Source organism: Lithobates pipiens, unplaced genomic scaffold, assembly GCF_037356315.1.
Source record: "Lithobates pipiens isolate NorthernLeopardFrog02 unplaced genomic scaffold, aLitPip1_a1.2 Scaffold_8, whole genome shotgun sequence".
Taxonomy (NCBI): Eukaryota; Metazoa; Chordata; class Amphibia; order Anura; family Ranidae; genus Lithobates; species Lithobates pipiens.
The window spans coordinates 655,820,452-655,847,191 of NW_027507903.1; the positions used below are offsets into that span (position 1 = coordinate 655,820,452).

Sequence of the window (26,740 nt, forward strand, 5' to 3'; positions counted from 1 at the left end):
TCAGCACATGGATGATGAGAACCCCTCATAATGGGCACAGCAGGTGTACAGACCCGGGAACACAATGTCTAATATTGCTATGTAATTATTATTCATTTTGGGAGAAGTTTCCATCAAGTCAAAGCAGATAAGATTGAATCTCCAGCACAGTAAATAGTTAATTATGATAGTAATTTATTAGGATCTTATATTATTCTTTCCAATAACAGCCAATGGTTGACTTCCATTATGGAAACCCAGCCCATCTGTAGACATCTGTCAGCAGAAGCCACATCTCTTTCTTGGGTCTGCGGTTAACCATCCTCGGCAGTTATGTCAGAGCTCTGGCACTTTGCCGTGATATTTCTACAACCTTCAATTGTGGAAGTTCAGAGATTACCGCAAGAAATAGAATTCTGACAAACATAACAACATGTGACACTGATATAGAATATGATTTCCTTCCCCTTTTTTTCTCTTTCCTTTCCCTTTTCATTGGTAATATTTCTCTTCTTTTTTTTTTTTGGTTCTTTAGGGGAACAATGTCATACTAAAATGGGTAGCGCTCAAGTCAATTCATCAACATATAACACACGTTTATATAATTCCTCATATAAGTGAAAAAAGTCCAATGAAGTGGTTTATGTGAGTGAATCAAATTCCTTATAGGTGATAAAGGTTCCTTATATTCGTGTACCACACACCCAGGCTTGTCACCGTGTGAGCAGAAATTCGCCCCTTTGGGGTTAAACTCAGCAATAATCTGAAAAAATCAAGCGTCACAAACACATCTTATGTCGCCACTTCTCCATAAAGAGAATATGTCACGCCTTATTCCTATTACAAGGGATGTTTATATTTCTTGTAATAGGAATAAAAGTGATACAAATTTTAAATAAATAAAGGGACAGTATAAAAAGAAAAACATACAAATAAAAAAAATAATAAAATAAATAAAAATAAAGCACCCCCGTCCCCTTGCGCTTGAATACAGAAGCAAACACATATGTAGTTTGCGGCTACATATGTAAACGGCGTTCGCACCACACATATGTGAGGTATCGACATGAACTTTTGAATGAGAGCAATAATTCTACTACTAGACCTCCTCTGTAATGCGAAACATGTAAACTGTAAGAAATTGTAAACCATAGCCTGTGGGGATTTTTAAGTACTGTAGTTTGTCACCATACAACGAGTGTGACATGTTAGGTATCTATTTACTCAGCGTCACATCATCTTTTATATTTTACCAAAAATTGGTTTACATATTGGCTACATTCCTCTATAATAATAATAATAATATTAATAATAATAATAATAATAATAATAATAACAATAGTAATATTGTGTTTTTAATGCATTTGAAGTGTTTTTTTTTAATTGCGATTGAAAAATTGCTGCGCAAACACTATGCGACATTACAAATTACAACAACCACCATTTTATTCTTTAGGGTCTCTGCTAATATATATATATATATATATATATATATATATATATATATATATATATATAGCACGTTTACCGCAGTTTATATCATTGCGTTATTGTAGGTTTACTGCAGTAAATTTCAGTGCATTTTTGCATGTTTAACACAGTACAGACATGGGCTGGACGACCCCCGGTTTGGTTTGCAGCAGAACATTCTAACATCAAGAAAGTTTGGAACAGGATACTGAACCCCATTGAAGTCCTGAGGGACATGTATCAATGAACACAAAGTTTGTAAAAAACATAATTTTTAAATGAGCAGTGATTTACTATGGCTTAAAGTGAAACCACAAAAATTAGAAATATCAATAAAAATGAAAAATTCCTTTAACCACTTGGGATCCGCGCTATTGCCAAATGACGGCATTAGCGCGGACCTACTTTTCCGGGACTACGTCTATTGACGTCATCCCGTGCACGAGCGGCCTGCGCAGCGCGCTCTGTGATCGGCGAGTCCATGAGACTCGCCTGATCCCCGATCCGTGCAAGGGGTCGATCCCGACCCCTTATCACGTGATCAGCTGTCAGGCAATGACAGCTGATCATGTGATAGAACGGAGCCAGTAATCGGCTATTATTCCTCCTCGCGCTGACAGCGCGAGGAGAAAAAAAAAAAGCAGATCACCGGTGGCCGTGATCGGGACATCAGTCCCGATCACGGCCAGCAATACAAGCGACCACCTGCCCCCTGCCAGTGCCCACCTGCCCCCTGCAGTGCCATCCTGAATAAAAGTAAGTGCCCCCCGTCAGTGCCACCCAGCAGTGCCCACAGTGCCACCCACAGTGCCACCCACAGTGCCACCCACAGTGCCCACAATCTGCCTCAAAGGTGCTGCATCCCAGTGCTGCCCATCAGTGCCCAGCAGTGCTGCCCATCAGTGCCCAGCAGTGCCACCTATCAGAGCCACCTATCAGTGCCACCTATCAGTGCCACCTATCAGTGCCCATCAGTCCCATCTATCAGTGGTACCTATCAGTGCCCATCCGTGCCACCCATCCGTGCCACTTATCCGTGCCACCCATCCGTGCCATCTTATCTGTGCCCATCTTTGCCCATCAGTGCCGCCTTATCTGTGCCCATCGGTGCCGCCTTATCTGTGCCTATTAGTGCCGCCTTAACTATGCCTATCAGTGCCCACCAGTGCAGCCTATCAGTGCCCACCAGTGCAGCCTATCAGTGCCCACCAATGCAGCCTATCAGTGCCCACCAATGCAGCCTATCAGTGCCGCCTAATCAGCGCACTTCAATGAAGGAGAAAAATTACCCGTTTGCAAAATTTTATAACAAACTATTAAAACATGTTTTTTTTTTTTTTTGCATCTTTTTTTGTTTGTTTAGCAAAAAATAAAACTCCGAGCTGTAACTAAATACCACCAAAAGAAAGCTCTATTTGTGGGAAAAAAATGATAAAAATTTCATTTGGGTACAGTGTTGTATGCCCGCGCAATTGTCATTCAAAGTGCATCAGCGCTGAAAGCTGAAAATTGGTCTGGGACTGAGGGGGGTTTAAGTGCCCAGTAAGCAAGTGGTTAACCACTTTCAGACCGGACCATTTTGCTGGTAAATGACCAGAGGTCTTTTTACACTTTGGCACTGCGCTGCTTTAACTGGTAATTGCGCGGTCATGCAATGTTGTACCCAAACAAAATTTGCGTCCTTTTCTTCCCACAAATGGAGCTTTCTTTTGATGGTATTTGATTGCCTCTGCGATTTTTATTTTTTGCGATATAAACGTAAAAAGACCGCAAATTTTGAAAAAAAATGATATTTTCTACTTTTTGTTATTAGAAAAATCCAATAAACTCAATTTTAGTCATACATTTAGGCCAAAATGTATTCAGCCACATGTCTTTGGTAAAAAAAAAGTCAATAATTGTATATTTATTGGTTTGCGCAAAAGTTGTCACATCTACAAACTAAGGTACGTTTTCTGGAATTTACGCAGCTTTTAGTTTACGACTGCCTATCTCATTTCTTGAGGTGCTAAAATGGCAGGGCAGTACAAAACCCCCCCAAATGACCCCATTTTGGAAAGTAGACCCCCTAAGGAAATTGATAAGAGGCATGTTGAGCCCATTGAATATTTTATTTTTTTGCCTCAAGCGATTGAATAATGACAAAAAAAAAAATTTTTTTTTTTTTTTACACAAAGTTGTCACTAAATGATATATTGCTCACACATGCTATGGGCGTATGTGAAATGACACCCCAAAATAAATTCTGCTGCTTCTCCTGAGTATGGGGATACCACATATGTGGGACTTTTTGGGAGCCTAGCCGCGTACGGGGCCCCGAAAACCAAGCACCGCCTTCAGGCTTTCTAAGGGCGTAAATTTTTGAGTTCACTTCTCACTACCTATTACAGTTTTGAAGGCCATAAAATGCCAAGATGGCACAAAACCCCCACAAATGACCCCATTTTAGAAAGTAGACACCCCAAGCTATTTGCTGAGAGGCATGTTGAGTTCATGGAATATTTTATATTTTGCCACAAGTTGCGGGAAAATTACAAACTTTTTTTTTTTTTTTTTTTTTTAACAAAGTTGTCACTAAATGATATATTGCTCATGCATGCCATGGGCATATGTGAAATGACACCCCAAAATAAATTCTGCTGCTTCTCCTGAGTACGGGGATACCACATATGTGGGACTTTTTGGGAGCCTAGCCGCGTACGGGGCCCCGAAAACCAAGCACCGCCTTCAGGCTTTCTAAGGGCGTAATTTTTTGATTTCACTCCTCACTACCTATTACAGTTTTGAAGGCCATAAAATGCCAAGATGGCACAAAACCCCCACAAATGACCCCATTTTAGAAAGTAGACACCCCAAGCTATTTGCTGAGAGGCATGTTGAGTCCATGGAATATTTTATATTTTGCCACAAGTTGCGGGAAAATTACAAACTTTTTTTTTTTTTTTTTTTTTTTCACAAAGTTGTCACTAAATGATATATTGCTCACGCATGCCATGGGCATATGTGAAATGACACCCCAAAATAAATTCTGCTGCTTCTCCTGAGTATGGGGATACCACATATGTGGGACTTTTTGGGAGCCTAGCCGCGTACGGGGCCCCGAAAACCAAGCACCGCCTTCAGGCTTTCTAAGGGCGTTACAGTTTTGAAGGCCATAAAATGCCAAGATGGCACAAACCCCCCCCAAATGACCCCATTTTGGAAAGTAGACACCCCTAAATTTAGGGGTACACTAGTGAGACTAGGTAATAAATGGCGGGTGCCCTGAAACTATAAAAAAATAACTAACCAACCAGCGTCACCTGTAACAGTTATATGGTGATCACTGGTGAAAGGGTTAACTAGGGGGCAATTAGGGGGCTTTATGCGGTAGTATATGGGGGTCCCTGGCGCTATAAAAAGCTGCAGCGAACCTAAATACCTACCTGCCTAACTAGCGTCACCTGTGACACTAATACAGCGATCAGAAAAACGATCGCTTATTAGGCTGGGTTCACACTGGAGCGATGCGGGAACGCCACGAATGCGCGGCGGGTTCCCGCATCGCATGCCTCCCGGCGGCAGTTCACACTGCCCTATGCGAACTGCTGGGAGTGTCAGTGAAATGTTACTGACACCCCCAGATCAGTTCGCATATCGCAGTGCGATCTGCAAACTCGGATCGCATGGTGTGAACACCCATGCGATCCGATTCTGCTGCGGGCCAAAAAAAGGGTCCCGTGCGAATTTGCGGCGGGTGCGGCGGGTGCGGCGAATGGCTGAACTCGAATCGCACAGAGATCGGATGTGATTTGCACTGCAGTGCGGTGCGAATCACATCCGTTCTCATAAACCGCTGCAATGTGAACCCAGCCTTAGTGACACTGGCGACGGGGGGTGATCACGGGGTTAAACCTTTATTGGGGGGGTTAGGGGGGTACCTTAGAACTAAAGGGGGCTAACCCTAACTGCCCTAACAGTTATTAGTCACAAATGACACCCGCCGGGTGATCAGGGGGTTAAACCTTTATTAGGTAATAAATGGCGGGTGCCCTGAAACTATAAAAAAATAACTAACCAACCAGCGTCACCTGTAACAGTTATATGGTGATCACTGGTGAAAGGGTTAACTAGGGGGCAATCAGGGGGCTTTATGCGGTAGTATATGGGGGTCCCTGGCGCTATAAAAAGCTGCGGCGAACCTAAATACCTACCTGCCTAACTAGCGTCACCTGTGACACTAATACGGCGATCAGAAAAATGATCGCTTATTAGGCTGGGTTCACACTGGAGCGATGCGGAAACGCCGCGAATCCGCGGCGGGTTCCCGCATCGCATGCCTCCCGGCGGCAGTTCACACTGCCCTATGCGAACTGCTGGGAGTGTCAGTGAAATGTTACTGACACCCCCAGATCAGTTCGCATATCGCAGTGCGATCTGCAAACTCGGATCGCATGGTGTGAACACCCATGCGATCCGATTCTGCTGCGGGCCAAAAAAAGGGTCCCGTGCGAATTTGCGGCGGGTGCGGCGGGTGTGGCGGGTGCGGCGAATGGCTGAACTCGAATCGCACAGAGATCGGATGTGATTTGCACTGCAGTGCGGTGCGAATCACATTCGTTCTCATAAACCGCTGCAATGTGAACCCAGCCTTAGTGACACTGGCGACGGGGGGTGATCACGGGGTTAAACCTTTATTGGGGGGGTTAGGGGGGTACATTAGAACTAAAGGGGGCTAACTCTAACTGCCCTAACAGTTATTACAGTCACAAATGACACCAATGCAAAAAAAAAAAAAAAAAAAAAAAAAATGACATTGGTGTCATTGTGACTGGGGGGCAGGGGTAATTGGGGGGGTGATCGGGGGGTAAAGGGGGGGTGTGAGTGTGCCTGGCATGTTCTACTGTGTGTGTGAGTGTTGGTGCAACTTACTGATCCGCTCTCCTCCGTGTCGGAACGAAAAATACCGACACGGAGGAGAGAATACATCACTTCCTCTCCTGTGTTTACATTACAGGAGAGGAAGTGATGTCACCGGGGATTTCTATTCGTCGGGAGCGATCGCGAGGGGGTGGCCATGAATGAATGGCCGTCCCCTCGTCCGGGATCGCTCCCGCACGAATACCGACCGCCGCAGGCACCGGGCGGGGGCCCGATCGGGCCCCCGACCCGCGGGAGGCAAGGGACGTACATGTATGTCCTTATGCCTGCCCGTGCCATTGTACCGACGTACATCGGCGTGCGGCGGTCGGCAACTGGTTAAATATAGTGTCTTGGGAGTCCCCTTAGTCTGCCTGTACAGTGGCACATCTGTACCGTGTATGGAACCTGCTGCAGCAATAATGACATTTATAAAGGCAAAAAAATGAAATTGTACTTGCCAGCTTTCTTTATGTTATAAGAAACAGGTTGGGGAGCCAGTCTGTATGATGAGGCCACAATGTAGTACACTCGGGAACAAGATTAGAGATTTTTTGGATTAAGTCTGGTGTCTCTTTTGCTGACTTTGGATAGAAGTAACAGGTAGGGAACAATGGGTGTGTTGGTGGTGCCTTCACACAGTAACCCTACAGAGGTACTCTTAATGAATAATTTACCTTGCTGTCATAAATTTAAATGACATGCACCTATCAAACAGGTGTGGAAAAATTGGTCCTTGGGTGTTAATTGTGCCCATAAAACCTACACCAAAAAAATTCTTCCAGGTGGCATTAACACCCACAAAGCTAGGCAGCCTAGGCAGTCTTTCAGAGATTCCAGATTCAGAAAGCACTTAATCAGTGTAATCGGCATCAGGGGTTTACTAGCTGCTGCTAATACCAGACTGAATGATTTTGATAAATGTCAGCTGGACCACAGAGTCTGTGGACAGACGAGAGCTCTCTTACCTGTCACAAAACCTCCAGCAGCACTGAATGCCTATTTGGAAAGCACGCTTGATGCAGGGCCTAGCCTAGCAGCATACTGGGCACGTTCTGACCAGTGGTCTATTCTCATGACCCAGTAACCCAGTGGATCATCAACTGGAAAGCTCTCCATGTCTGTTTTTGACCCTAAATAATCTCCCACCATATGATGCAGATGCTGCCGATGGGATGTGGAAGCTCACAGTGATGCATTTCAATTTTTTTAGTCCTCAACATCCAGGGCTGAGGCGGTCTCCTCTCTTGACCAACAGAAGCCTCAAAACTATGTTTTTCCACGAGACTGTAACCTACCAGAGTTTGGAAAGGTGTTACATAAGCTCCTCTTTAAATCTGGTGCAGCTGTGCATGGTAGCCAATCAGCTTCTAATGTTGGCTTGTTCAATTAAGCTTTGACAATAAAACCTAGAAGCAGAGATACATCAGATTTTGCACATCAGTTTTAGTAAATCAATCCCAGTGAGCCTTGTACTAGGGTGAGCACGCGTCTAGTTTGATCATCATGCCATGCCGTAAAGACGATGGACTCAGTGGTGAAAAAGTATTCTTGTTACATTTTCCAATATTACTAAATTTGTTACCTTTATCTGTATGTAGATGGGGTGCAGTATGGTGCCACGGTAATAACACACACAGTCTTAAGTGCGATGAAAAGAATTTGTATTGAGACAATGCAGAGACAGTTCACAATAAACCCGGTGGGAAGATGGCGCAACCGGGAACAGTCATGGGTCCCAACAGCTTGTAGAGAGCAGGTTACAGCCTTACTAACAGAACTTGTTAGGAGGGGCAGAGCCTCATGCCCAAGTGGGAAGATGTCCAGAGAAGTTGCGAGCCCCTACACTTTCCCTCCTCGCCTGGAACTTTTCCCTGCCGCTAGTTCTGTCCCTAACCTGTCCCATTGCTATCCACTCTCAAATGCACGCCAAACCTGGGAGTTGGAGCCTAAAATAGGCTCTGCCTGACCCATGATGGCTGCTGGAGTCACATAGGGCAGCAGCATCCAATCGGGTAGCTTCCCCAGTGACCCAGGAAACCATAGAGTAACCATGTCCCTCTTGACTTCCTCTCTAGCTGCAATGCCACTGCGGGGGAGCGCCACCTGCAGAGGAGAAAATAGACTGCTGCACCTGCCCACATTTACTGCGGTTCACAATAGTAAACACTGAATAAACAGATTTCATTTACAAAAAATGGTTGTTTATAACAGTAATATTCACTGTTATAAGCAATCATAGTGTGCTACGATCAGCTCCCAGAGTAGTATAATGTTACTATGGTAACACTGGGTTGTTCTGGTCACAGTATGTGTTGCTTTAACTGACAATTGTGCGGTCATGCGATGTTGTATTCAAACAAAGTTGACGTCCTTTTTTTCTCACAAATAGAGCTTTCTTTTGGTGGTATTTGATTGCCTCTGCGTTTTTTATTTTTTGCGCTATAAACAAAAAAAATAGCGTTAATTTAGAGAAAAAGGCATTATTTTTTACTTTTTGCAATAATAAATATCCCCCAAAAATATATAAAAACATATTTTTTTTTTCCTCAGTTTAGGCCGATATGTATTATTCTACATATTTTTGGTAAAATCAATAAGCATTTATTGATTGGTTTGCACAAAAGTTATAGCGTCTACAAAATAGGGGATAGATTTATAGCATTTTTATTTTATTTTATTTTATTTTTTATTTTTTACTAGTAATGGTGGCGATCTGCAATTTTTATCATGACTGCAACTTTATGGCAGACACATCGGACAGTTGTGATACATTTTTGGAACCATTGGCATTAATACAGCTATCAGTGCGTTTAAAAATGTATTGATTACTAAAAATGTCACTGGCAGCGGAGGGGTTAACTGTGTTCCCTGGGGGGTGATTCTAACTGAAGGGGGAGGGACTAACTACAGGAAGTGATGGATCGTGGTTCCTAGCTAATAGGAACACACGATCTGTCACTCCTCTCAGAAAAGAACACAGAAGTGTTTGTTTACATACACTTGTCCCTGTTCTGTGTCTCCTGGTCATGATCGCTCGTGGCCAGTGGTCATCTCTACTCTCGGCCACGAGCATTGGCACCCCCGCTGTGCAGTAGGTGCGCACATGCTCCTGCTGCCCGGTCCCCACGAGATCACGTACAGTAACGTAGTTTCACGCAGGGGAGCCAACTTAGCAATAAAACTGCTGTGGCTGGTCCGGAAATGGTTACGTTTTTATTTATTTTTTTACATACTTTCAACAGTCGGTGTCCCTGCTCACCGCCACTCCCGTTATATGATGTACTATTATACTGTAAAAAGTATATAAAAATAAAAATATTTTTTTTTTATATATATCTTCATTTTCCCAACAATTGTGATAAATTACAACTTCAAAAAACTTGCCATGCCTTTTACTAAATACCTTGGACTGTCTACTTTTCAAAAAGGGGTCCATTTGGGGGGTATTTGTAATGTCTTGAGGTTTTCGTGCCTCAAGAAATGCGATAGGCCGTCAGTACATCAGGATTGAACAATTTTCAGATTATATATATATATATTTTTTTTTATATATAAATATATATATGCCATAGTTTGCATAACTTACCTATAGACTAAATAATATACACTGATTTGGGTTATTTTCACCAAAGAAATGGAGCAGAATACATTTTGGCCTAAATTTATGAAAAACGATTATTTATTTGCAAAGTTTTATAACTGCAATGAAGAAAAACACATTATTTTCCAAAGTTTTCCATCTTTTTTTGTTTATTTAGCAAAAAGTAGAAAACCCAGTGGGGATAAAATACCCCCAAAAGAAAGCTTTATTTATGTGAAAAAAAAAAGATAAAAAGTTCATATGGGTACAGTGTTGCATAATCAAGCAATTGTCATTCAAAGTGTGCCAGCGCTGAAAGCTGAAAATTGGCCTGAGCAGGAAGGGGGTAAAGTGGCCGGTATTGAAGTGGATAAAGGCCTTGTCCCCTCTGGCAAGATAACCCCCCCATGTTGATAACATGTGAAGTCTCAAAAAGGTTGGTGACTCACGCGTTTGCATGCAGATCACCCTAGATAACACCCACATGTGATGCTGAGCCTCCATGTTTGAAAAAACTGAGATTCATTGAATGACTTATGGTGGGTCAGGGACACTCAGGCTGGGGAGGAGAGACCTAGGTGACACTGGACCTCCTCCAACCAAGAAATCAGGCAGGGCTCTATCTGACTCTTTGTAGCTTTTAATGCACATTGTGAGAAGCTCATAGCATGTGGTGAAATACAAGACCCTATACAACTGTGCAAGACTAAAGAAAAGGTTGGAGTTCAACTTGAAAACAGCAGATTGGACGCTCTGAGATACTCCAATTCTAGGAGAACAAGTCCCAGCATATCCTGCAGCATTATTTTATACAGTAGTAGATTCTATATGTCTATAGTATAATGGAGGAGTAGCAAAGATACAGTAGATAGAGATATCAGGTGTCCTCTGGTGTCCTTTAGTCCATATCAGAAGGTCATCTTCTTCTCACAGATGTAGTTTATGTTTTCAGAACAGTGGCGATCATTCCAGTCATATGTTTTCCTTAACGTAGCACAATCTTCCCCGTCTTCCCCTCCTTTGAAACCATGATCCTTCCAATCATCGGGCTGAGTCTCCCCCCAGAACCTGAAGGACAGAAGTGACAATAAGGGTTTAGACCAATACAGGAACTGAGCAGAACTGGGACCTCAGAAATGCTATAAAATGAGATTTAAAAGGTGTGAGCCCAACAACTGTGATCGGCTGCAAGAGAATTGACCACACATTACAATTTAATGGTACAATCTACTAAGGATAGATCAGTGGTGGCCAACCCCATACATACATAGCCCCTAGCTATGTGATGTGTTCTTCCTCCCACCTCTTTCCCCTTCTTCTTCCCCTTCATGCCTTTAACAATTGGTCTATGTGAGGAGTTCTTTACCTCATCTCCTTCCTACATTGTGAGGAGTAGGGATGAGCCAATGGTTTGGCTTAAACCTAGGCTGTTAGGGTGTTTGGAAGAAAGTAAGCCTGGAGCAAAGAAGAGACAGCATAGGCGCAGGGCGGCATGACAGGATTAACAAGGGACGTTCAGGAATCTGGAGAGGGCGGTACTGTCATATTACTGGGAGGGGAGGATCAGAGTTAATGTGCTGAGGGGGCGGCTCCTCCCCTCCGCAATCTGCTGATCTGGAGCGAGCTTGGTGGTCATAATGGCGGCGGTGGAGGAACTTTTTGCCAGGCTTAAAGCTGAATCGGCATCCAGGGGCCCTCGATGGCTGGAAGCTCGGCTGGCAGCGGCACTGGGTGAGTCTACCCCAGCGGCTGAGCGGACCGGGCGGGAGACGGCGCGAGCGCGGTGCTCGAGGCCGCCGGATCGGTTTTCGCCGGACCCCCCTTTATCCCCCCTCCTGGGACTAGCAGCACACGTGGCTAACAGACCCCCATCAGGCCCGCCCGCGAAGCGAGCGGTGGGGCCTTCGGCGGGGGGGCTCCAACAAGCAGCCTTATGGATCCAGCAGGGCGGTGGGGGGTGCTTGCAAGGCCAGGACTGGTACTGTGAGGGCTGGGAGGCCACAGGCTGTGTGGGAGGCCCCAGCTCCAGGCATGGCGGCGGCAGGCGATCGTGGCCGCGGAACCGGCGGCGCCTGCCACTTTGGTGGTGGGGTTGGCTGAACAGGGGGTGGATAATACGCCCGCGGGGGGGGGGGAGACCACTGTGCCCGCAAAAAAACAGGATTTGGTTCGCTTAGCGGATGCGGCAAAGTGTGAGGTTTATGTCTGCTTCGAGGGGCCCCTAGGGGCCCATCTGAAGCCAGACGTTAGGGAGAAGATATGGAAAGGCGACTACGTGGAGATTTTCGCACTCCTACCATTGGAGAAGTTTAATCTCAATAGGGTGAGGCCGGAGGACCACAAGAAGGAGGACGAGGAGAAGAGGAGATATATATTCCTCAGACATTTACAAATTGCTTACAGACGTTCGCCATCTTGGCTAGCGTGATAGGGGAGAGGAACCTGGAACACTGTTTGGCGCTGTTTTGCTACCTTGACGCCGTGGGAGAGGCCTACAGAGTCTATGGGGAAACGTCTTGGTTGCGTTATGACGAGCAATTTTGTCAGCGGAGGGCTATTCGCCCGTCCTTGAAATGGGATCATAAGGACATCAGCTTATGGATGCGCCTTATGACCTTGGCGAGGTCACCTAGCCAGTTTTTTCACGGGGGGGGGGGCGGTGGGTCCACTAACCCCGGACAATCGGCCACAAGAAAAAAAGGGGTGTGCTGGCAGTTTAACGAGGGCTCCTGCAAGTTCGGAGGGTCGTGCAAGTACAAGCATGAGTGCTCTGGATGTGGTGGGGGGGGGCACCCCTTGTCCCGCTGCTTTAAGCAGGGAAAGGGCAAGCCCGGCGATGCTGTTGGAAAGGGGGACCACGCCGGTGAGAGTGGAAAAGATGCTGCTTTTCCTCGCTAGGTATCCAGATCGGGAAGCTGCGCAGTTGTTGGCCCAGGGTATTGTAGAGGGCTTTTGGATTCCGGCGCAGCTGGGTGAAGCGCCCCCCTTGGCACGCAATCTGCGGTCGGCGCTACAACGCGCCGGGGTGGTATCGGACAAGTTGAAAAAAGAGGTGTGTCTGGTTTAATCGAAGGAGCACTCTAGCAGAGTGCACTTGGGTTAAATTGAGACCAGTGGTAAAAATGGTCGGTATGAAAACCTTCTCATGGGATTTGAGATGTGTTCTTTGTGTCTGTGGATGTTTGTTGGTTTGTAGGTACCAAGCGTAATGAGCTTTTTGCCTTCAAATGACTATGCGCATTAGAGAAGCGAAGTCCACATACAGTGGTGTGAAAAAGTGTTTGCCCCCTTCCTCATTTCCTGTTCCTTTGCATGTTTGTCACACTTAAGTGTTTCGGAACATCAAACCAATTTAAACAATAGTCAAGGACAACACAAGTAAACACAAAATGCAATTTGTAAATGAAGGTGTTTATTGAAAAAAAATCCAAACCATCATGGCCCTGTGTGAAAAAGTGATTGCCCCCTAAACCTAATAACTGGTTGGGCCACCCTTAGCAGCAACAACTGCAACCAAGCATTTGCGATAACGTGCAATGAGGCTTTTACAGCGTCCTGGAGGAATTTTGGCCCACTCATCTTTGCAGAATTGTCCTAATTCAGTTACATTAGAGGGTTTTCGAGCATGAACGGCCTTTTTAAGGTCATACCACAACATCTCAATAGGATTCAGGTCAGGACTTTGGCTAGGCCACTCCAAAGTCTTCATTTTGTTTTTCTTCAGCCATTTGGTGGTGGACTTGCTGGTGTGTTTAGGATCATTGTCCTGCTGCAGAACCCAAGTTCGTTTCAGCTTGAGTACACGAACAGATGGTCGGACATTCTCCTTCAGGATCTCTTGGTAGACAGCAGAATTCATAGTTCCTTTTATCACGGCAAGTCTTCCAGGTCCTGAAGCAGCAAAGCAGCCCCAGACCATCACACTACCACCACCATATTTTACTGTTGGTATAATGTTCTTTTTATGAAATGCAGTGTTCCTTCTACGCCAGATATACTTGGACACACACCTTCCAAAGAGTTCCACTTTTGTCTCATTGGTCCACAGAATGTTGTCCCAAAAGTCTTGGGGATCATCAAGATGTGTTGTGGAGAAATTGAGACGAGCTTTGATGTTCTTTTTGCTCAGCAGTGGTTTTCTCCTTGGAACTCTGCCATGCAGGCCATTTTTGCCTAGTCTTTTCCTGATGGTGGAGGCATGAACGCTGACCTTAACTGAGGCAAGTGAGGCCTGCAGTTCCTTGGACGTTGTTGTGGGGTCTTTTGTGACCTCTTGGATGAGTCGTCGCTGCGCTCTTGGGGTAATTTTGGGCGGCCGGCCACTCCTGGGAAGGTTCACCACTGTTCCATGTCTTCGCCATTTGTGGATAATGGCTCTCACTGTGGTTCGCTGGATTCCCAAAGCTTTGGAAATGGCTTTATAACCCTTTCCAGACTGATAGATCTCAATTACTTTCTTTCTCAATTGTTCCTGAATTTCTTTGGGTCTCGGCATGATGTGTAGCTTTAAAGGATCTTCTGGTGGACCTTACTGTGTCAAGCAGCTCCTATTTAAGTGATGCCTTGATTGTGAACAGGTGTGGCAATAATCAGGCCTGGGTGTGGCTATAGAAATTGAGCTCAGGTGTGGACAACCACAGTTATAGTATGTTTTAACAAGGGGGGCAATCACTTTTTCACACAGGGCCATGATGGTTTGGATTTTTTTTCACCTTTAATAATAAACACCTTCATTTAGAAATTGCATTTTGTGTTTACTTGTGTTGTCCTTGACTATTGTTTAAATTGGTTTGATGTTCCAAAACACTTAAGTGTGACAAACATGCAAAGGAACAGGAAATGAGGAAGGGGGCAAACACTTTTTCACACCACTGTAACGAGATAAACATATTATTTTATCTCTGTGTGGCTATGTTATCCCTTTTGGATACATATCTGCTTTAATAAGAGGACATTGGTATCTGCCTTGTTAATATACTCGTACCGTATATTTCCAACACCAGTAGCAATGTCCCCGCAGATTGTCTCAAGCCTGTAAGAACCAGTAGAATATTGTTTACTTTGAAACAGTATCTGCTGGGCTGCATGCTGACTAAAAGGGGGCATGTGCACTTCCTCTTGTGAGTGCCCTCCCCTTTAATGTATGTCATTTCCTGTGATGTCATTTTCTGTACTGAGGAAGTGCTTGCCTGTTGTGGGCAAAAACTTCCTGTTTGTCATTCTTTTGTGTCCAATTAATAAAAAGCCCAAGGATCTGGACCCCAAGGACAGATGCTCGAGATTCCAGCTTGAAGCAGCAATGTTCCTGATTCTACCTGGTGCTATGAAGTACTTCAATTTCCTTGTACCAAAGAGCTTGATACACATACGCTTTTAAGCGCGAAGGAATCGTTTTGTGCTTTGTGTGCATTTAGACCCTGGAAGTGCACATTTTGGCAAAGTGTGGATTTGCGTACATAGCCCAAGGGAATTTTCTACGACACCCTGTGCGATGGGAGCTGAGCATCATCTATAGAGGTGGTATTTCTACTGCTTCTATATATAGCAGCTTCCTGCTGTCAGTGGTTCCTACAGAAGCAGCAAGTGCTGGTGCCCGCTGCATCCCTAGCAACCATCTCTGGCACATTACTCACATGGGTAGGAATCTACAGTTACATTGGCAAAGGGACAGGGATAACAGCAACTGTCACTGGCCATATTTGGTCAATGATGTCACTACTTTCCCCTCCCCTTCCCTTATATAGCTGATGACTGCTCATGGAGCTGTCATTAAGCGAGCAGTACCATTGGGAATAGCCATGTACATGAGGTCAACCCAGTTTTTAATTCCTTTTTTATTTGTTTTTAAGCCCTTAAAACGGGCATGGACTTCACAAAAAACGCATCTACCACTGGGTCTAATCACTCCATGTCACAGAACATTACTGTTTTCTGGGTGACAAAGTATTGTACAGCACTGAGTGGAGTGAGTTAAAGTCTTAACAATGTGCTCAAGGATCCATCGGTGTGCCACCTTTTCAGATCATTTTGCCAGATCTTAGAGCTATGTGAGAAGGATTCCGGTATTTGAGGTTTCTGTGTCTTACTTTGGAGTTATGTCATAAGACGTTCCATCCACCCATCTCCAGGTTCCATCCTCCTCTGTTAGACCGATCCAAAAGGTTTGTTCGTTTGCAATCCCATGCAGAAATTTCTTAAAGACAAAATATAGAAGTTGTTAGAAGATGAATTATACACACAAAGGCTGATTAGGTCACATGACAGTTGCACTACCTTTATATTTTAGGGTTTGGGTAGGAAACTGGGGAACCAGGAGGAATTCCTCTAAAATGATGAGAACACGTCACACCCGAATACAAATGTGATCTTCCCCCGGAGACAAAGACATGGCACAACTTATCTCCAGGCTCGTGACACCCCTGAGGTCAGCCTTAGAAAATGGACAGCAAAGTCAAAGTTGAAAGAATTGAGGAGAGAGGAAATGTATTCTATAATAGCAATGTTTTGGCCGTGTGTCATTTCCTGTCATCGCGTTTGGAGAATCTACCTCTGAAACCACTATGTCCAGTACATGCTGTTTTAATCTTCTTTTCATGTAAATGCATTACCTTTATTAAATCCTGGTGAAAAAGGTTTACACTATTGTGGTGTTTGTCTCTCGTTTGGGGTATATGACCTGAGTTCACGGTTGGAGTAAAAGAAACCTGATGTTTTCCCCGGTGGTGGTTTGAAGTTTCTGTTGAGCGGACCTCCTTACAGACATGGAGTTTTTCCAGACATACAAGCCATACTATACTACAGCTTCTATGAATGGAACACCAACTATGAATGGATGGGGCAGACCTAACGATCATCCACCCATCCTCCATTCAGAGATCATTTCCCATTCATAGAATAAAGAGTTTTTTTTTTTTTTTTAATTACTCAGGTGTAATCCCAATCTCCAATGTCTTTATGGACCTTGCTTTGTGCACTGGTCCAAATCATTTGGTGGAGGGGGAATTATGGTGTGGGGTTGTTTTTCAGGGGTTGAGCTTGGCCCCTTAGTTCCAGTGAAGGGAATTCTTAAAGTGTCAGCATACCAAGACATTTTGGACAATTCCAGGCTCCCAGCTTTGCGAGAACAGTTTGGGGATTTCCTCTTCCTGTTCGAATATGACTGCGCACCAGCGCACAAAGCAAGGTCCATAAAGACATGGGTGAATGAGTTTGGGGTGGAGGAACTTGACTGGCCTACACAGAATCCTGACCTAAACCCGATAGAACATCTTTGGGATGAATTAGAATGGAGACTGAAAAACAGACCTTCGCATCCAACATCAGTGCCTGATCTCACAAATGCTCTGGAAGAATGGTCAAACATTCCCATAGACACTCTCCAAAAACTTCTGGACAGCGGGAGACTTTGAGCCAGGCCTTCTCGTTCAACATCAGTGCCTGACCTCACAAATGTGCTTCTAGAAGAAAGGTCAAACATTCCCATAGACACACTCCTAAACCTTGTGGACATCCTTCCCAGAAGAGTTGAAGCTGTTATACAATAGCTGGACTGGGATGCCATTGAAGTTAATTTTTTGTCTGTATATAATTCCTGCACCTTTTTTTGTTTCAATGTTTGATAATCATGCAGCTGATCGCTCTATTTAGAAATAACTTTGTCTCTGTGAAGAAGCTTCAGCAGTGTAAGCTCTGTTACATTCCTGTCTGGATGAGGCAGCAAGTGACACATTTTTTTTAAATGCCAGAATTTCACCAAGAGATTCTATAAAGGGTGCAGATTTCTGTTAAAACATGTAGTGTTGGCTACCATGTGTGTGCAAAGGGTTAACTATTCATTTGACCTGACTCAGTCATAATCTCTCCCAGTCTACCAGTGCTTAGATTGTTGCCCTGCAAACTGGGCAATCTCTTCCCAGGGTGAGGCTGGGAGCATAATAATCAAATACTGCCGGCAGTGATGTGATCAGACAATGGGACTAATACAATAGGAAGTGTATATCTGTGCATACCATCTCTGCCTCGCCATTAATGACCACCAGGTGGGCCTCCTTGTTCTCGCACTCTTTCTTGGAGGCGTTCCATGGTATTGAGTCTGAAGACAAGTAGTAACAGGTGAGTCCATAGTATCTCCATCCCTCACTGCATAATGTATTAGAGGAGTCTGAGGGAGCAAGAAAGAGGATTGGGTGGGTGACGCTGGATTGTTATGGTTATAGTCTTACAGTTTAGCCAAGACGGTAAAATTATAACAAAAATGGAAATCAGGCACAGCATGCAGACATTAATTTTGTGGGGGTAATGGGGGTACTCTACTGCATCCCTTTATTACTGAAAAAAATTAAAATTTCCCTTAATGGGATTTTAACCACTTTCAGACCAGACCACTTTTTGCAATTCGGCACTGCGTCACTTTAACTGACAATTGCGCAGTCGTGCGACGTGGCTCCCAAACAAAATTTATGTCCCTTTTTTCCCCATAAATAGAGCTTTCTTTTGGTGGTATTTGATCACCCATGCGGTTTTTATTTTTTGCGCTATAAACAAAAAGAGAGTCAATTTTGAAAAAAACACATTATTTTTTACTTTTTGCTATAATAAATATCCCCCAAAAATATATAAAAACATTTTTTTTCCTCAGTTTAGACCTATACATATTCTTCTATATATTTTTGGTTAAAAAAATCGCAAAAAGCGATTAATGATTGGTTTGCGCAAAATTTATAGCGTTTACAAAATAGGGGATATTTTTATGGTATTTTTGTTAATATTTATATTTTTTACTAGTAATGGTGGTGATCAGTGATTTTTATTGTGATTGCGACATTATGGCGGACACATCAGACATTTTTGACACATTTTTGGGACCATTGCCATTTATACAGAAATCAGTGCTATACAAATGCACTGATTCCTGTGTAAATGACACTGGCAGTGAAGGGGTTAAAAAGGAGGTAGCAGTGTAGGGGTTAAGTGTGTCCTAGGGGCATGTTACTAACTGTAGGGGGCGTGATTGTGTGTTAGTGAACACTGATCTCTGCTCCAATCACAGGGAGCAGAGATCAGTGTCACTTGTTGCTAGGCAGAACGGGGAGATGCTGTTTACTTCCACATCTCCCTGTTCAGCTTCCCGGTGAGACGATTGCGGGTATCCCCTCGTCGATCGAGTCAGAGGGACCCGCGACTGGACTCACGGGGCTCCCGACCGGTGCGCACGAGATGGCACGGTGGCATTCTTAAAGGCATGTACCTGTACGCCCATATGCCTGTCCGTGCCATTCTGCCAACGTACATCTTCATGCGCGGACTGGGAAAGAAGCACAGGCTGAGAGCTCCGTGATCCGCGGAGATGAAAAGCACTTTCCCTGAGCTAAAAAGTCAGCATTTTCTCCCGATTCATCTCTGTAACCCCGGCAGAACACTCAGTGCATGCCGGGACCAAAAAATTGCCGCAGCGCCATGGCCCAAAAGTCTCTTAACAACCTGTTTGCTGAGAGTAAGGGAACAGAGCAAGATGGCCAAAAATGGCACCCAGAAGAAACAGGTACAGACTCCTCCACACACTGCAGCCTCCTCTCCAGCTCACTTCCTGGGAGACTGAGTGTTCTCTGCAACTCACAAAAGCAGACTTAGATGACAGTCTCACATTAATGTATGACAAGATAGCTCAGAAATTCCAATCTGAGCTGCATAAAGCTACTAACACTCTCTCCATGGAGATGGCAGTCTTGGGCAGCAGAACTGATTTGCTTGAAATTAAACACGATGAGCTTGCTCTGGTCTGCTTAGACCTCAGAAAAGAGCAAGAGTCTCTACCTGAAACAGTCTTACAGCTCCAAGCCCATATTGAGGACCTGGACAACAGGAACAGACACAATAATCTCAGGGTATGGGGGTTCCCGAATCAGTGACTGATTTATTGCCTACAATCTAGAAACTGTTCCAGTCTCTCCTGTCTGACGCCCCGCTCTCAGCATTCTCCTATGACAGGATCTATAGAGCCCTGCACCTACCCCCCTCCTGAGAAGCCCCCTATGGACATTGTACTATGTCTTAAGGACTTCCAGATCAAAGAGGACATCCTTTGGGCCTCAAGAAATATATCATTCAAATATACCCAGATATTTCCCCCACCATGCTGGACAAGCACAGGAAAATGAAGGTCACCTCAATCCTCCAATCTGCCAATATCTTTAAGCTCCAGGTCTCCCACAATGGCACGACCTACACTGTTATCATGCTCATTGAGGGAAAGGAGCTTCTAGTGAAACTGGAGCTCTTGGATGCGGCTGCACTACCGAGAATGCCATCTACTCCACGTCACTCTACCATCTGGGCCACCCCACCTCCCAGGAGGGACCGCTTGAATTGACTTTGAAATTACGACTAACTCTGTTTTCTTCCCTCTCACCCAGTTGGTTTTATGTTTCTCCCTGGATGGAGTTCAAGAAGTACTCCCGCCATGCTTCTCAGCAATGGACATCTCCTGCCTTAGAGCTGAATAGGGATGAGCCGAACACCCCCCGGTTCGGTTCGCACCAGAACTTGCGAACGGCCCCCGCATTTGTTACGAACGTTAGAACCCCATTGAAGTCTATGGGACTCGAACGTTCGAAATGGAAAGTGCTAATTTTAACGGCTAATATGCAAGATACTGTCCTAAAAAGGGTTTGGGGACCTGACTCCTGCCTCAGGGGACATGGGTCAATGCAAAAAAAAGTTTTAAAAACGGCCGTTTTGGCGGGAGCACTGATTTTAATGACGATTAAAGTGAAAAAAAAAAAGTGAAATATTACTTTAAATATGGTGCCTGGGGGGTGTCTGTAGTATGCCTGTGAAATGCCACGTGTTTCCCGTGTTTAGAACAGTCCCTGCACAAAATGACATTTAACGGAAATAACACCATTTAAAACTGCTTGCGGTTTTAATGTTATATCTGGTTCCTGCAATATGGTTGAAAATCATTCAGAAAAATGGCATGGGTAGCCCTCCCTGCCCATTACCAGCCTATTTGGGTCTTGTACGCATATTAAGGGGAACCCTGTACCCATATTAAAAAAAGGAAATGCGTGTGGCCCCCAGGCCCTATATACTCAGAACAGCAGTATACAGGAGGTGCAAACAAGACAGGGACTGTGTAGGTTTGTTGTGTTAAGTTGAATCTGTTTGTAATTTTCAACTGGTACATTTTTAAAGTGTAGCTCCAGTCAAAAAAACTATTTTTAAGCTTTTTGGAAAACATAGGGAAGGGTTATCACCCCTGTATAATTTGTTTTGCCATCCGTCTTTTTTCATCTCACTTGCTGCTGTCTCCTTCCGTTTGCAAGTAGGAGATGTTTGTAAGTTGGATGTTTGAAAGTAGGGGCCTGCCCTATATTATAGCGGTATGTACTGGGTACAGAGCACGCAGACAGCACGCACATCTCCTAACACTACTGACTGCAAGCTCTATTATTAACCACTTGACCACTGGGCACTTAAACACCCTTAATAACCAGACCAATTTTCAGCTTTTGGTGCTCTCACATTTTGAATGACAATTACTCAGTCATGCAACACTGGACCTATATGAAATGTTTGTCCTTTTTTTCACACAAATAGAGCTTTCTTTTGGTGGTATTTAATCACCTCTCAGTTTTTTTTATTTTTTGTGCTATAAAAGAAAAAAGACCGGAAATTCTGCGAAATGAATTTTTCTTTGTTTCTGTTATAAAATTTTATAAAATTTTGCAGATTAGTAATTTTTTCTTTATAAATTTTTTTTTTACTGGTTACATGTTTTGAGTTGCAGAGGAGGTCTAGGACTAGAATTAGTACGTTCGACTCGAACACGAAGCTCATCCCTAGAGCTGAATCTCAGTTCCGTCTGCTGGTTTGTCCCCCTACTCCACACCTGTTGAGGTCTGGTGGCCTCTCCACAGCTCGACAATGATTGGTCTGGTAAACCCCTCGCAGGTACTAGTGAATAGAGACTTAAGTAATGTACTGAGCCTCTGGACTCACGAGTTTGGAGTTTTGGACAACAAAGTCCGCAATAATTTTGTTCTTTGGGTCAGTGGGAGGTTTTCCCCCCTGACCCCCCAGGAATATGCAATGCCACTTTTTGGCTCAGTTACGCAGTTGTTGATGTTTTTTTTATTTTTTTACCTTTTTCGTTGCTTCTTTTGAGCTCTCAACCTTGATGTATCTCGTTAGAAACAATACTCGTACAGATAATATACCAAATGTGTTTGCTAATTTGGGACTAATCCCATACACTCATGTTACGCTCAATGTATACCCTCCTGAAATGGTTGTCTGGTACATGGGTGCCCCTCTCGGCCTGGACTCTCCCCTAACCCACAGCTTTCTACTCCTACCTCACTATGGGTCTTAAGATTATTACCCATAACGTTAAGGGATTTAATTCCCCTCAAAAAAGAAAGCAGGCCTTTAACCACCCTTCATATTTTGATAAATCATACAATGTTACTTCACTACCTTTGAGTCCAGATCCAGAGGAGCGGCTATTTTAATAAAAAAAAAAATTCTATGTTGTTCCAGGCTCAGCAGACTTATATGGACCCACATAGTCGGTTTGTTATAGTGAAAGGCTCAATACAGGACAAATTAATAACGTTTGTCTCAATTTACGCCCAATGCATCTCAGGCTTCCTTCTTTAAAAGCTTCTTCCAGGTTCTTGAAAGATTTCATTCACCCCATATGCTTGTCGGGGGGGATTTTAACTTAGTGGCTCACTCCGTGTTGGACAGGTCCCTTAGGGGTCTCGATTCTAATGCCTTTCCTAAATCCCTCCAACACTCCCTTAAGTCCCAGCAACTGACTGACGTTTGGAGGGCCCACAATGTTGGCTCCCGAGAATACACCTTCTACTCCTACCCCCATGATAGCTACTCCCGTCTAGATTACATATTCTGTACAACCTCCCTGCTTGCAAACTCTACTTCAGAAAACATACATGTTTGCCCTTGGCCAGATCATCACATGGTATCCAGTCATCTCTCATGTATAGGTCTCCCTTACGGGAGAGGGAAACCTATACGAGATAATGGGAGTCTCTATTTTCAATTTTATATTTTGGAATGAATTTCACTTATGAATTTTGATTATTTATGCACGTATATGATTATTTATTATATTGCATATTAGATGAATTATACTCATTGTTCCATTGTTGCACATTTTATCACTTTAGTGAGACAGATTCACCTTTGCACTTTTAGTCTATAATTCATTTTAGTTATTGCACTTTAGTATATAAATTTTTTTAGGCAGCGCCGCATTTATTTATTTATTTTATCACCCTAACCAAATGTGCATTCTATATGCAGAACTCCCATACTCTCTTCTTTTTTTTATCCAGAAAAAAAGTTTATTGAAAAAGCACAAGGTAAACATACACCGAGGTTACATATACACTTCTACACCTTTACAGCCATCATAGACAGTCGGTATACACGGTCTGCATCTCGAATTTAACAATCCTTGACTACTTAATCTTACCCCATGTCTTACTTCAGCCAGAGGTGGCCCTACCTGAGTCATGATCATCTCTCCCATTGTGCTGATCCACTCTTTAAGAGTAGGGGGATCCTCCGAAATCCAGTGGGTCATTATTAGCTTACGTGCTATAAATAGAGATCTAATGACAGCCACCCGTGTGCATTCTTCCCATTCCAATTCCCCCATCACGTTGAGTAAGCGGTGTTTTGGGTCTGCGGGTAGCGAGACTTGAAATACCTTGTTTATAGTGTCGACCACCCCCGACCAGTAGGGGTGGAGTTTCGGGCACCTCCACAGAAGGTGGATCAAGTCGCCATGGTCTCTCTTACATCTAGTACACAGTGGGGTAGGTAGCATGCCCATGTCAAACAGTCTGTGGGGGGGGGGGGGGTATAGTACACTCTTAACAATAGATACAGTTGAGTCAATCTATGCGATGCATTTAGGGAGCATGTGAGTAACGCCTGCAGGGCCTCTTCCCATTGATCCTCGTCAAGCATGCCCACCTCTCCCTCCCACTTGGCTAGCATCCGAAGAGTGTGTTTATTCAAAAAATGTTGTAGTAACATGCTATCGCATGATAATATAAACCCTTTAGTGTTAGTGGCTCTTGCAATCAGATTGAACAGGGGCATTGGGCATGAAACCCACTCCTCCAAACTGCCTTGGGCCATTATAGCATGCTTTAATTGTACATAGTAAAATCTCATGGATTGTGGTAAACCGAAAAGACCCTGCAGGGTTTAAAATGGGAGCAATTTCCCATTGTGAAGTATCTGGCTAAGGTAGACCACCCCATACCTTTTCCATAGTGTACCATGTTGTAGTTTGGCCAGTTCTGGGTATGTGTCATTAGTCCAGATGGGACTGTATTCTGTGTATCCTGTCATGCCCTGTAGATATCTAGTTTTGTTCCAAATTTGTTGGATAAGGTTATAGGTTGGTAAAGTTTATTAGGTTTCCCAAATGCAAGTGCCTCCAGAGCCGTCGGTACTGAGTCCTTTTTTACAGTGTGTAACATCACTAGTTCGGAAGAGTCACGGGCATCTCCCTCTTTGTCCGAACTCGTGTGAAATGTGCCTATCAATTGCTGTAGCTGTGCAGCAATATAGTACCGCCAAGGATTTGGGAGGGTGAGCCCTCCCTCGTCCTTTGGGCGCTGGAGGTGTTTAAAGCTTGATTCTTCGTTTGCGATTTTTCCAGATTAGTGTATGGAACAAGGAGTTAACAATTCTGAACACATTTAGAGTCACTACCGTCGGGGCGTTGTGGAGCACATAGAGAAATTGGGGCATGAGGATCATTTTTATCAAGTTCACCCTGCCTGCTACCGTCAGGCAGAGTGAATTTCACTTTTGCAGTATTGGGCATATATTTAATTTTCCATAGTCACTGATCTTGGGCATCACCTGGATGCCCAAATACCTAAGTGTAGTTGTGGTGGGTACTGTGTTAGATGTTGGGGGCGTCCCCCCTTCATCAATTAACATCAGAGAAGACTTGGACCTATTCATACTCTCTTCAGTGCCATTCAATGGGCAATCGCACTGAACTGGAAGGGCCCCTCAGTACCGTGGTCACAGGTGCTCCTTCGTATGGAGTCCATTAGACTAATAGAAAGAATCTACCACACTCTCATAGACTCCATGCATACATTTGACCATAAATGGAACATATGGACTGCCCACCTGCTTAGCTCAGGACTTGAGAACCCCTAGATCCTTACAATGATGACCCGGATGGTCCGGATTGCTGGGTACAATGTGTAGGAAAAGTAAAGAGGTGGCTAAACTAGACAGTCTTACGAAGTTACAATTAAGTAAGGTACTATGTAATGGCATAGCCTGTGCTCGTACTGTATTGTGCTTACACTTAAAGAATTTTAGATCTCTTATTATCTTTATTTTCCTTTCATTTACTTTTACAGCTATCCCTTTTTGTTCCTTCTGTGGTTCATTTTTTTTTTTTTTTTTTCAATTTTTAAACAATTTTATTGTAATGTAACGCATTGACAAGCAAAGATAAGCAGAGATATCAACCATTGTACAAAATTTGTAGAGAGTTGATGAGCAAATAAGCAAGTAATGCCCGAGTACATAAAACAACTTAAATTACTAGTATAAACAACATGTGGACCTGGCATACGACTGCTGCATACTATGCATTCTTTATAGCTAGATCCAGTAGGTCCGGGGGCATCCCGTCCCCTCCCAACACTCCCATGGGCAGAGCCGAGAGGGGACGCCATGCCCAACCACAGTAGAATAAAAAGTGAATAGCACGTAGTCCCAAAGTAATAGTAAAGGAGAAAAAAAAAGAACAAACAGGGTAGGAAAAGAAGTCGGTTGAAATGACTGAGTCAGATAACAGAACTGCAGGAGAATCACAGCTAACTTACATATAATATATCAAGATTAGTACATTAAACCAGTGACTTTCACTGCCGGCTCTACCTGGTCTGAGGGTGTTAGATTATGTGTTACCCAAGCTTAACGCAGCTCGGGTGTGTTAACCAGGGAGACCACTGTTTGTTGAATCTAGATTCTGTCATGTTTACTCTAGAGAGGAGAAATTCCATGCGACAATGAGTATTGAGTGTGTTGAGAAGTTCAGGTAGTGTTGGTGGGAGAGGGTTTTTCCACGCACGTGCTATAAGCAGGCGCGCAGAGATTAGTACATGGTGCACCATAGGTAGACTGGTAGGAGGCCAATATTGGGTATCCAGACCAAATAGAGCCATACGTGAAGTCAGCTGGTAGTGAGATTTGGTCAGTGTTTGAACCAGAGAGGAAACTTGTAGCCAGAAGGACCCAATAACCGGGCAGCTCCACCAGATGTGTAATAAGTCTCCAGTGGAGTTGCAATTCCTCCAGCACTTTGGAGAGTGGGTGGGAAAAATGATCGCCAGCTTTTGCGGTGTGTAGTACCACCTATGGAACAGTTTCATGACCGTTTCCCAGTGCGTTATATTTTTGGAGACGACTGTTGGAGTTCGTAGTGCACGATGCCAGTCCTCCAAAGGGAAGGAGCAGTGTAACAGGGATTCCCAGTAAAGAATGTTTGAAGATTTTGAGGATGTAGCAGGATTGGAGAGGAGTTTGTAGATGAAGGATATGCCCTTTCGAGATAGCGAGAGGACGATTATAAAGGCGGAGAAGGTCCCTGGAGATAGGGTCTGTAGATGTCAAGCTTTGGGAGATTATATGCCTAAGCCTTAAGTAGATGTAAAAGTCCTTATGCGAAAGACTAAATTCCGAGATCAGTTGTTGAAAGCTTTTTAGATCTGTACCCAGCAACAGGGCTCCAAT

General features: G+C 44.1%; 1 protein-coding gene across 1 annotated transcript in view; it reads right to left on the bottom strand.

Moving 5' to 3' along the window:
- Positions 1-10,012: 10,012 nt before the first annotated feature.
- LOC143962477 (C-type lectin domain family 10 member A-like) overlaps positions 10,013-26,740 on the bottom strand; it is a 63,687-nt gene continuing 46,959 nt past the window's right edge. Inside the window, exons 9-11 of the mRNA XM_077471750.1 lie at positions 17,941-18,092; positions 16,018-16,124; positions 10,013-10,999 (exon numbers count right to left, since the gene is read on the bottom strand). Of these exons, the coding sequence (XP_077327876.1) occupies positions 10,840-10,999; positions 16,018-16,124; positions 17,941-18,092 (419 nt within the window). The 3' untranslated portion in view covers positions 10,013-10,839. The remainder of the gene's footprint in view (positions 11,000-16,017; positions 16,125-17,940; positions 18,093-26,740) is intronic.